The sequence below is a fragment of the Alternaria dauci genome, chromosome 6 (assembly GCF_042100115.1).
Source record: "Alternaria dauci strain A2016 chromosome 6, whole genome shotgun sequence".
Lineage (NCBI taxonomy): Eukaryota > Fungi > Ascomycota > Dothideomycetes > Pleosporales > Pleosporaceae > Alternaria > Alternaria dauci.
Window position 1 is genome coordinate 2,490,168 of NC_091277.1, and position 12,073 is coordinate 2,502,240.

The 12,073-nt window shown below is 54.0% G+C and overlaps 4 protein-coding genes across 4 annotated transcripts; 3 read left to right on the forward strand and 1 right to left on the reverse strand.

Annotated features, from left to right (window-relative positions):
* Window positions 1–3,430: 3,430 nt before the first annotated feature.
* On the forward strand, window positions 3,431–5,275 carry ACET3X_007147 (uncharacterized protein; the record flags this gene model as incomplete). Its single annotated transcript, XM_069453355.1, has 1 exon — window positions 3,431–5,275. One exon carries the CDS (start codon window positions 3,431–3,433, stop codon window positions 5,273–5,275), a length of 1,845 nt encoding a protein of 614 aa, XP_069305915.1.
* A 232-nt stretch (window positions 5,276–5,507) lies between these two features.
* Window positions 5,508–7,812, reverse strand: ACET3X_007148 (uncharacterized protein; the record flags this gene model as incomplete). Its single annotated transcript, XM_069453356.1, has 3 exons — window positions 5,508–5,595; window positions 5,649–7,559; window positions 7,607–7,812. 3 exons carry the CDS (start codon window positions 7,810–7,812, stop codon window positions 5,508–5,510), a joined length of 2,205 nt encoding a protein of 734 aa, XP_069305916.1.
* Window positions 7,813–8,183: 371 nt separating this feature from the next.
* ACET3X_007149 (uncharacterized protein) lies at window positions 8,184–8,887 on the forward strand (the record flags this gene model as incomplete). The annotated part of the gene is made up of 3 exons (XM_069453357.1): window positions 8,184–8,204; window positions 8,254–8,489; window positions 8,539–8,887. The coding sequence occupies 3 exons, from the start codon at window positions 8,184–8,186 to the stop codon at window positions 8,885–8,887; spliced, it is 606 nt and encodes a 201-aa protein (XP_069305917.1).
* Window positions 8,888–9,423: 536 nt separating this feature from the next.
* Window positions 9,424–11,481, forward strand: ACET3X_007150 (uncharacterized protein; the record flags this gene model as incomplete). The annotated part of the gene is made up of 4 exons (XM_069453358.1): window positions 9,424–9,560; window positions 9,609–10,201; window positions 10,249–11,062; window positions 11,448–11,481. The coding sequence occupies 4 exons, from the start codon at window positions 9,424–9,426 to the stop codon at window positions 11,479–11,481; spliced, it is 1,578 nt and encodes a 525-aa protein (XP_069305918.1).
* Between the last annotated feature and the right edge of the window lie 592 nt (window positions 11,482–12,073).

Sequence of the window (12,073 nt, forward strand, 5' to 3'; positions counted from 1 at the left end):
AAGAAGAGTATATGCGCAAAGTCCTCAACTGGTGAAGACAAGCGTTACTCGTGCATTTTTGGTGATTGCGATGGGAGTTGGAAAGCAGAAGGCAGAAGCAAAGTGGGGAAGCAGAGCTGGAGATATGAGAAATATAGTGTGGCAGTGCAAGGCTGAAACTCTGGCATGCCCAAGCCTGCTGCGCCCGCTGTGTGTGACCTATGCACACTCTGTTAGAGGTGTCTTCGATAGCCCAAGAACATGGTGGGTCAGACGAGGGCCAACGGCGGGTATGCAGAGCTACCGGTAGAAGGCGGCGCGACAGTTTGTCTTCACATCATGCAAGCTGTCGCGCTAACGAAAGGCATCGCAGCGGAGAAGGCGCGCCATCACAGGGAGGGCTAGGTCCATACACAGCGTTTACTGCGCCTATCTCCTTCGCATTCTTATTCGTGGATGCATCGCGCTGCAATACAGTCGACATCAGCATTCCATCATACAAGATTCACCAATGTGTCCTTGATACCAGCCAGTATAGTAAACTGCTTACTACATTAAGGAGTGGTTTCAACCCGTTTGGTAGTGAAAAGACGAAATGGTGGATTGGCCGTCGGCCGCTTTGAAGCCTGAAAATTTCACGCCAAATTGACCAACTCCCATCTCGGATTCGCCTTCCTCCAGTCCAAGATACTAACACTTTGTACCAACTGCACTCTCCTCTTCACTTCACCCCATCCCGGCACGCTCTCAATCAAGAGGAGGTGCAGCCGCTCCGGAAGATGGTCGTTTCGCTCTACATATATGCTGTAGTCCGAGCAGTGTCTCGATACGTAGACAAGGCTGTGTGTCTTACCGATACCAGACCAGTGTGGGTTTAAGGCTATTGTAGCGATCATGATGTCGGTACCAGGGACAAGGAGGTGATGATAAGATACATCCGGGCAATATGTGAACCCTTCCGAATCAACGAGCAATGTAGCAACGCTCGTATAGAATCGGAGGATGTGCGATAACCGAGGCATGTCTGGCCCAGACGGAAGGGGTGGCATTAATTCGTGAATAGGTTTCGTGCTTCCTGGGTGGCTAGGCAAACCCCATTCGTGCAAACGTTTGTGCTTCCTCTTGGCTCTTCTCGAAAGTTCAGGATCAGGACGCGATACTGCTGTGATCGCAGGCGGAGAAATATGCGGCTCCCCGTTGCTACTTGGACGTTCAAGCTGCACTGATTTTAGTCGCATCTGATGGCTGTGTTCGTCCTCCGTGTAGTGGTACCAGGTGAGATCCCACACAGAACGTCCGTTGTACTTGTTCCGAGCAACACGGTATCGGCCATCCATGACTCCGATATCGTTGTCCTTCCTCTTACAGTTCGCAAAGCACAGGTCATTACGGCCGGTGTGCCATCCCACCCAGCTCCAGCTAGGAAACCCCTTTCGGCGTAAGCCCATCTGAGGGCCGCTGTGAAACCATGATAGGCCTCGTAAGAAATGGTATTGAGGAATACCCCATACAGCACGACCATGCTGTGCTTCTACCGATCGTAGGATTCCCCCAAAGGCGCGTATCACATCGTCCTCGTAAGACAGTTCCCGTTTGCTGTAGTTTTGGACAAGCGACCAGAAGCTTTCGTCTTTCAACGCAGTATGTTGGGTATCGTACGCTGTGTACTTGAGAAAATCAACCAACCCGCGGTTTGAGGTTTGATACTTTCTGTCCTTCCTTTGGGTCATGGTGTCCTCTCGCATACGTACGATTGCATGGTTGCTGTTCGTAATTTCCATAATCGTGTCCTCGAACCACGTTGCGGCGCGACAGTGATAGAAGACTTGAGCGTCAGTGAAAACAAGGAGTCTGGTTGAAAAGAGTTTTTCCTGTAGGCACCAGGCGCGTTTCTCCCACGGAGAATTATGCATGGCAGCACCAAACGTCGGTTTAGAACTCAAATAGCGGACTCCTTTGTATTGGAACACCGCCTGCGGAGGCCCACGAGGAAGGCTGATACCCGGAAGACCCGAGTCGGCATTTTCAGCAGTGGCCACTATGGTGAGAACCGCAGATTCGTAGATTTTGTCCATTGCGTTCATGTGATGATCTACCTGTTCGGAGTCGGTTTGGTCGATGCACAATGCGTCTACCCACAGGTTCGCAATCCCTAGGGCTGTAGCGACTTCCAATGCATCCCTGAAGGTTTGGGGGACGTTGTCTTCGGCTTGCGACAACGCTCCGGGTGTAGTGAGCCAAGCTTCGTTGTCTTTGGATAGCACAAGACGCTTCGCATTTCCCCAGACATAACTGAGTGCCGCGTAGTCGAATTTGCCGCTCGTCCGTACAACGCAACGTTGCTGGACATCAATGACTCGGAAGTCTCGTACAGGCTCGTGTGCGTTTGGACGGCAACCATGGCCATTTGCTAAATCTTCATGTCTTGACGTACAGATCTTGTGCCAGCTTGCGATGAGCGACAGGTCGACCATGGCGTTCACGGGCCTGCCACAGAATATCTGTGGTTCGCGTTCATCTGAAGTAGCATCGTGAACTTGTGGAACCGGAAGTATAAAGGAATACTGTGTACCCCTGATCCTTTGGCCTCCAAACAGCAGTGGTCTGTAGTATGTCTTGAACGCCCATCGATCGGAACTTTGTGCTATGTGCTGAGAGCCCATGTTGCAGATCTGAATACCGACCCATTTCTCTCGCTCCATTTGGATCCATGGGCTTGCTTCCAGGGCCTGGAGTAGAAATCGACAGCAATGACACGTTGAGGACCTCCGCCTAAGTGTTTCAATGCTCCACGTCCAACAGTCGGATGGAGAAGAATAAAGTCCCCTAGACAAGGCAGGCCGTTTATGCGGGTCGCACCATCGTGGGAGTATGTCAGCGCATCGCTTACACAGAGGCTGGTAGCGAAGCTTGACGATTAATGATGATTTGTGCGCCGTGGCCAGAGGAGTATCAGGCTCCATGATGATGATGACGACAATGATGCGGATTCAGCAGCAGGGAGCGCCATGTTTTTAAGTCCACAACAACTGTGAGGGGTTGTGGTTTGGGGGCGGGAAGCTGGGGTCTGATATTCAGCTGCATGGTTGTGGACGAATAACGTGTGCAGGTGAAGAAGAATGGATGCGCAAGATGTAACCCAATTGGCCATGGTCGTGCCAAGATTTCGCACATTAAGACATCCGCATAAATTAATTTTTACTCTGTTGTCTTAGCTCGCATAACATAAGCATGCTAACTTGAAGAATTACCTTGCTTAGTCTGTCGACGTGTATGCATACGGATGCGAGGTGTCGCGGCGGAGAAGGCGCGCTAGTGCAGAGCTAGGACCATTTCGTCAACGGGCTCCTCACTGTCTACCAGTCTCACAAGAAGACGCGACGACTCCACAAACTCCGCTTCGCTGTATCCAATTTTTTTTCACTGTTTCTCTTTGCGCACACCGCGCATCATGACGAGTATTGACGATCTCTTCAAAAGCGCAAACGGGTCAGCAAAGCGCAAGTTTGAGAACCCAAACGAAGCCGATCCGACGCAATCCTACAAATCCGCAAAACTCGACGCAAATGGCGACGTCAAAGGCGCAGTGCAAGCCTCGGTAGCCGATGAAGACGACGAAGACGAGGCGGGCCCCTCACTGCCACCCGATTTCGAAGACGGGCCTGGCGACGACGACGAGGGACGGTTCTTTGGCGATGGCCTGGATGAGAATGCGCGGGATGCCATGGAGTACATTGATGCGCAAGACGGCGACGAGGCGATAGGCGAGGAAAAGTACGACGTGCCGTGGGTGCGCAAGTTGGCGCTCAACTTTGAGAAGAAGGTCAACAAGAATGCATCGCTGCGCGCAAAGTACGAGGACGACCCAACGAAGTTCATGGAGTCGGAAGGCGATCTGGACGAAGGCATAAGGGCGCTGAGCATACTGTCTGAGCATCCGGAGCTGTACGATGAGTTTGCGAAAAGCACCGCGGCGTCCAAGCTGGTGGAACTATTGGCGCACGACAACACCGACATTGCAATCGCAGCGATTGAGATGATATCCGAGCTCACAGACGAAGACGTCGGGGGAGAGCAAGAGCAGTGGGATGTGCTCGTCACCGCGTTCATGGACGCCGATCTACTCAGTCTGCTCATATCCAACTTCTCTCGCTTCGACGAGAGCGATGAGGCCGACGCATCGGGCGTCTACAACTCGCTCAGCGTCATTGAGAACCTACTTTCACAACCCACATACACCGACACAATAGGGCGGGAAACTGCTCTGCTAAAATGGCTGCTAGACAGGATACAAAAGCCCGAGAAGCCAACCACGCAGAACAAACAATACGCCTCCGAAATCCTCTCCATCCTCACCCAGTCCTCGCGACCGAACCGAAACCATGTAGCCGACGCAAATGGCGTCGAAATCTTCCTCACAAACCTTGCGCCGTACCGGAGAGACGACCCGGAAAAGGACAGCAATGAGGAGGAATACATGGAGAACCTGTTCAACTGCCTATCCTCAGTCACCGAGGAGCCATTAGGAAAAGCCAAGTTTCTCGAAGCAGAGGGTGTAGAACTCTGTCTGCTCTTCGTCCGAGACGGCAAAACGAGCAAGAGCCGTGCCCTGAAAGTACTAGACCACGCCTGTGGCTACGCAGAAGAAAGCGCCTTACCACAAACAAACGGCAGTACAAAAGGCAAGGAACCAGCACCACAAGAAACCACTCTCAACAGCGCAACAGCCGTGTGCACCAAGCTCATCGACTCGCGCGGCCTAAAACCACTCTTTAGCACCTTTTCCAAAACAACGACCAAAAAATCCCACAACGACCCCCAACAAACAGAACACATACTCGGCATCTTTGCCTCGCTCCTACGCTCTTTACCCGGAAACTCGGATCCGCGTTTCCGTCTGCTCGCCAAATTCCTCGAAAAAGATTACGAAAAGATTACGAAATTGGTGGCCTTGCGGAGAGACTATGTCGCGCGTCTCGACGCGTTCGACGAGCGTCTGGCCGAGAAACGGAATGCGTTGGGGCTACGCGATAAGGAGGATTTGGAGGCGTTTGAACTGGAAAATATACCGGAGAGGCTGAGCGAGGGTCTGTATTGTTTGGAGAGAATCGATGCGGTGCTGGCGTGGTTGGTGGCTGAGGATAGGGGGGCGAAGGTGGCGATTGAGAAGGCGTTGGGTGAGACGGATGAGGGGTTGCGGGATGTGAAGAGGACGTTGCAGGCGCAGCTTGATGGGGTGTTGGCGGTGGAACCTGCGGAGAGGGAGATGTTGGAGACGCTGGTGGGGTTTTTGTGAGGGGTGTGTTGATGGATATTGGTGGAAAGTATATGGAGGATGTATGCTGATGGTATTGATATATGACTTTTTGGGAGTAGCAGCACTTGGCTGTATGCAGATGCTGGAAGACGCCGTTGAAGCAATATATAAATGTATCGACCCCACCGTGCTGTCCACCTCAGCATGCAATCCATACACCCATTTATTCGGGCATTTCCAATACAACCCACTATCCTCATGCCTAACCCCTCTAGCCCTCGGCTTCAATCTCATACGCATTCGACTTGTGCTTGGGCTCAAACTTGAAGTTGGGATGCGCCGGACCCAAGAACATCTCACTACACCCCCCGTTAGCCAACCCACTTTCAACTCAAGTAACCACAAAACATACCTGATCTTAATCCAATCCTTGTAATGCTCACTCGCCATCAAAGTCTCCAACTCATTCCTGCCCCTGAACCTCGGCGGGCGATCCTGGATATTAGGCGGTAAATGCTCGAGCAAACCGACCGGCACATAGCGATGCGCAAAGCTCAGCCACTCGAGCAAGAACCTGCGCGTCGTACCAATACCCATCTCATCCGAGCCCCAAGTCTGCAATCCGTATTTCGTAAACTTTTCGATATACGACAGGCGCTCCGAGGCGGACTTGTCGAGGTACTGCCCCTTTTCAATCTCCTCGAAGAGCCAGGGCTTGATGAGCGCGCCGCGGCCGACCATGACGGTGTCGACGCCCGCGTTGTCGAGATGGTTGTAGTAGTCCTCGTGCGAGTAGCAGTCGCCGTTGCCGACAAAGTAGACGTGGCCGCCATTCGCAAGGTCGCGCGGATCCGCCTCGGCGACGGTGTCAGTCCGGTCTGCTTGTTCCTTGCGCAGGCGATTGATAAGCGCAGAGCATTCGGCAATGTAGGACCAGTCTGCGCTGCGCGAGTAGCGCTGTTGCTTGCTGCGGCCGTGCAGCGTAATGGCTGCGATGCCCGAGGTGCCCTTTCCGGATTCGACGGCCTCGTGGCCGCCGAGGACGAGGCGCTTGATGAGTTTCTGGGCGGTTGGGTGGTTGTCCTTGGTGCCCATGCGGATCTTGACTGTGATGGGGACTTCCTTTGAGACGTACGTCATGCCGCGGAGTATGTGCTCTAGCTTTGCTTCGCTGTCGAGGAGGGCGGAGCCACTTCCCTTTTCGCAGACGAGGTTGATGGGACAGCCGCAGTTGAGGTCGATGGCGCGCAGCTTCGGGCAGTATTCGGTCAGGACTTCGACTGTCTTGGTGGCGAGCCAGGGCTTGTTTGCGGCAATCTGTGCGCCAAACTTCATGTCCGTGGAGTTGTCGTAGCCCTTGACGACAGTGTTCTTGCCCAGGAATTTTGGAGGTGTTATCTCGGATTCGTGGGCCTTGAGAAGTGGCCATTCGCCCTTGTCACCTTGGATGAGTGGCATGCCCATGGCCATCTCGCTCCAGGTCACCTGGCAGCCAAAGTCCACGCAGAGTCGACGGTACGGCATGTTGCCTTGGGTGGTGAGAGGGGCGAGCATAGGCGTCTCGGGTCCATAGTAGAGCCTGCGCTTCTCGGATGGCCTGAAAGGTGCTTCGACGTACTCGGCCCTACGCGCTTCCTTCTCTTCCTTGAGAATCTCCATGTTCATCTGGGCTGCATCAAACATCTCCCTCTCGTTGCGGTGGTTCTTCTCAATCCACTCAATGTACTGATCAGCCCGCGGAGTGCCAATCTTCCGCCTTGACAAGCCAATCTTGACATCCTTTGGCACAATGTTGACCACTTCCGCCTCTGCTTCCTCGTCGAAGCTGGAGAACTTGGCTTTGCGCTCGGGATCCTCTTTCAGAACCAGCTCCTGCCTGCCATCTTCGATAGTGCGCTCCTCGGAATGACTGCCGACGAATCGACACTTCCAGCCAAAGTGACAGAATCCCTTGACGGCAAAGACTGGACATTGGCCGTCGAAAGTGGTGAGGTCTTCGCGTCGGCCTTCCTTGAGGTACTTGCGGATATCGTGTTCAAATTTGCACTTTTCGCCGAATGGACATTCCTTTGGCGAGAATTCGTTGTACACGGCACGAGTACCGCAGAGTGGTAGCTTGTCGCGTGAGCTGCCGAATGTGCGACTGGTGTTTTGGCCTTTTTGCTTCTTGTCTTTCTTGTTCTTGCCGTTTCTGGGACCATCGCGGGCATCAGTCTTGGGCAGGCCTTCAGATTTGTGCTCAGCGTCAGCGCCCTCGGCTGCGTCGTCGTCGATGACCTTGCCTCTTGTATCGGCCTTGTTGTTGTCGAGGCGTATCAGGAACCTGGTGTTCTTAGCACGTGAGTGACTCTGGTTGGTGGTGTAGTGTACTCTGCCTTGATGGGCGCAACACCCTTGACTCGCTTGACCGAAGTATCAGCATCCTCAATGTCTTGGCTATTAGTCCTGTTCCTTTTCTTTGGGCTCGCAGGTGGTTCGGTTTCCACGCCATTGCCATCGTTCACGCCGTTAGTGGCGGCACCGTCCGGAACAGCATGGGCGGGCGCCACCTTCCAGGTCTCTTCACCTGTCGTCATTCTATGCACGCTTCAAGACCAGGCGTGCAGCACGCGTGTGTTGTTGGCGGTGCTGCTCAAAAGAGAAAAGCACTCGCTCAAATTGTGAAGGCGAATGCAGCTAGAAGAGGCTAGACCGGCGGCCCATGCGCTAGTGCAGAGTGAGCAAGTTGGGAAAGCTGCCCTCATACGTCACAGCTAGGCGGCTCCCCTACATCACATCGCGTTTCCGTTCCCACTTCCACAACACCACTCCTGCAATCCCCTCAGACCTTCCGCACCCTTCTCCTCTCCCTGCTGGCTGTTGCACGCATCCGCACACCAGCTCTTCACATCCATTGTTGACAGCTGAACCCCCGCCCACACAAACACAATAATACCACGTAGCCAGCATGACGCTCTACTACAGCCTGGTACGCTTCCACGCATTCATTCCCACTGCTCGCGTGCTGACTCAATCAGGTCTTCCTCCTTCTGGTGACGGAGATGCTCATCTTCTGCGCCCTCATTGTCCCGCTGCCCTTCACATGGCGCCGCAAGCTCTTCACCTTCATCTCGGAGAGCCCCATAATAGCAAAGCTGCAATATGGCATGAAGATTACCTTCATCTTCATTCTGATTCTGTTCATTGACAGCGTCAACCGCGTATACCGCGTGCAAATTGAGCTTTCCGGCTCAGACGACCAGGGCCGTGGCGGGTAAGTCGCTATACCCCACATGCAAGACATTGTGCTGACTCTGCAGAAGCGTCGCTGCTGGAGGCATCGAGCGCATGGAGGTGCAGGCCCGCAAGTTCTACTCGCAGCGCAACATGTACCTCTGCGGCTTCACGCTCTTCCTGTCGCTCATCCTCAACCGCACCTACGTCATGATCCTCGATGTTCTCCGTCTCGAGGAGGAGGTCAAGAGCCTCAAGGGCGACCCAGCCACCAAGAAGGGATCTTCGCTGAAGAATGCTGGCGGCGCTGGCGAGATCGGAGCCCTCAAGAACGAGCTTGCTGCCAAGGACCGCGACATGGAGAACCTCAAGAAGCAGGTTGAGAACATGCAGAAGGAGTACAACCGCATGGGCGACCAGGTCTCTGGCAAGCAGTAGACGCACATGATGGCTTCGAACGGACGCGGATGCAGCCGGCGCTGGCTTCCCGCAGTCCAGGAGAGGTTTTCAGCACAATTACATCTTCAATTTTGAAGTTCCAAGGGCTCTGTGCCGGTGGATGCCAGCCATGCACACGATTATATCGTCTTGTTTCCAGGTGTGAGGGGTTAGAAGGAGAGTTGAAGCTTTCATAGAGCTTTCGCATTTGGCTCTGTAGCAGCAATGAACAGTAACATATTTTGAATACATGCGGTCTTCTGTTTCGGGTCTGCTTCAAAAAGCTTCTTTTCTGGTCGCGTGCGATGGGGCTGACTGATGTCTGGGAGCTGTGGCCGGGACTCCCGCAATGACGAGACACGGCGACCAGCACATGTGAAAGCTAGCGCCGTGCTTCAGCTATCTGTCCCGAGGTAGACCAACTGTCGGAATCAAGATAGCGAACAAGTATACAAGCACGGCGCATTCTGACAAGCGGTCCAATTGCACATCCTTTCAATTCTCCTTGCTATCGGTTCCGTGAAGTCACAGCCAAGATGTCGGGAAGCGATCAGACGTCCCCACGCTTCTTCAACTATCCCACACCCAAAGCCCACGACGCGCCGTACAAGGCACCACCCCCAGGAAAGAACCCTATAGTCAAGGGAGCTCTACTGCACTATCTCTCCAATCTGTGAGCCGTTTGAACCTCTGCAATTCCACACAGCGCTAACCAACTCAGCGTCGCAGCTGTACCGGTGATCCCTGGCATCCTCTGGAGCAATGCCGGCTTCAGCTCCTTGCGCGAATGCAGACAGCTCGATGGAGTCGACCCGCGCTACGATCCCACCGTGATACCGCTGTCCGAATCGGATGAAGTGCCTGCCAGCTACACAGACAGATCGAGCTTGCGCGAACCGATCAACCACGCCTCGTCGAACCGATTCTACTCCATCAAAGACTTCCACGACGCATACTCGAGCGGCGCACTTACTCCCACCGATGTCATTGAGCGCCTCCTCCCTCTGATTCGCAGAGATGTGGCGCAACGCTCACCCTACTCGACAGCCTTCATGGACAGCAAGGTGGACATGATCAGACAGGCCGCCGAAGCCTCCACGCAACGATACAAGCAAGGGAAGCCACTGGGCGTACTAGATGGCGTCCCTTTTGGTGTCAAGGATGACCTCAGGGTCAAGGGGTACAAGCACTACATTGGCACCACGCACGACTACAGCAACGGCGGGAACAAGGACACGAGCTGGTGCGTACAGATGGTAGAGAAAGAAGGTGCCATTCTCGTCGGGACGCTGACCATGCACGAGCTGGGCATGGGTGAGTTCAAGTGTCTACACCCTTTGATATAGTACTGACTATGAAAGACACCACAAACAACAACCCCAACTGGGGCACGCCAATCAACCCATACAACAGCTCCTACTACCCAGGCGGCTCCTCAGGCGGCGCTGCGTCTGCGGTCGGCCACGGCCTCATTCCCTTTGCTATTGGATCCGACGGCGGCGGCTCAGTCCGCATACCCAGCAACTACTGCGGTCTCTACGGCCTCAAGCCCTCGCACTCGCGCGTCTCAATCGCCCCAATGCCTGACGCCGGCAAATCCGTGACCGTCCGCGGGCCCCTCGCAAGCAACATGTCCGACCTCGAAATCGCATACCGCGTGCTCGCCCAACCCGACCCATCAACGTACCCTTCGTCGCTCTTCAGTCCACCCAGAAAACACACGGGGCCGCGAAACAAAGTCCTAGGTGTATACAAAGCATGGACCGACCGCGCGGATCCTCCCGTCCAAGAAGCGTTCTACGCCGCTCTCTACTACTTTGAATCAGAACTCGGGTATCAGATCGTCGATATCACCATCCCGCTGCTCACAGAGGGCCAGCTCGCACACGCCATGACCATCATGGCCGAAGGCGCAACGGGACACACGACATCGATATACGATCTCACGCCTCCAAACCGCATCCTCATGAGCGTTGCGCGGCAAACGCCCGCGACGGATTTCTTACTCGCGCAGCGTCTGCGTCACATTCTTATGCAGCATCTTGCTTCTTTGTTTAGGAAACACCCCGGTCTGATCATACTTACGCCTACGACGCCGAATCCGGGTTGGCCGATTGATAAAGCAGAATTGCCGCATGGCGTTACGAATGGGAATATGCAGATTAGGAATATGGAGTATGTTTGGTTGGCGAATTTTACGGGCGTCCCGTGTATTCAGGTCCCCGTGGGGTATGTGGAGGGCGTAAAGGGGGAGGGGAGGGTGCCGGTGGGGGTTAGTGGGCATGGGGAGTGGGGGAGTGAGGATGGGTTGGTGGAGTTTGGGTTTGATGCGGAGAGGTTTTTGGTGGAGGGGGTGGAGGGGGGCAGGGTTATGCCCGGGGGGTGGGTGGATGTTTTGAGGAAGTAGGTGATTGAGGTGGGTTGTGATGGGGTATTGCGCTGCGTTGATGGTGACTGTTGTTGTATGATTACATTTTGTTTATCTTGACACATGGCCGTGTATAATCGTATACATGGTGGGTGAGCAGGCGAAACAAAGGGGAAGAACATGACAACATAGGTTGGACACAGATCCCGAACCACAACTTCATTAGATACGAGTAGTTTATATTCTCACAAGTACAATTATATCTCATTGCAAGACTGGTAAACACGCTCCAAACCCCAAACATAGGTATGTAAGCACATCATCAGTTGCAACGTCCCAGGTAGGAAATCGCAGGGAACAGTCACTCATAGCCCAACGCCAGCGCCTTCACAGTATCTGTGAACGTTACCAGGTGCAGCTCAGGGAAACTTCGGTCACATGTTGATAGTGGAATACAGCTGTCCATCCCCCTTCCGTGAGGCGTACCCCATAGAAGCTGCCCACTCTGCGAAAAAGTGCAGCTAGGCAATTAGAGAAGACAGTCTGTGACTACTAGAGCAACAATTGTCCGAATATCCTGCAGCTGCTGCGCGCTGGACCTGCATGCAGCGGAGCAGTAATCGGGTCATGACCGCTAAATGGTGAGGGACGAACGTGTGATGCCAGTCAACAGTAGAGCAGTTGACGCACTTACTCACACTGTTCGTCCATGGTGGCTATAGTGTGAATAATGGTGGCGATGGTGACGATAGTGAAGGTCATGCCGATTTGCGCTTGTCTGCACGCAGAATATCTCCTGGGCAAGAAACGCTAAGCGG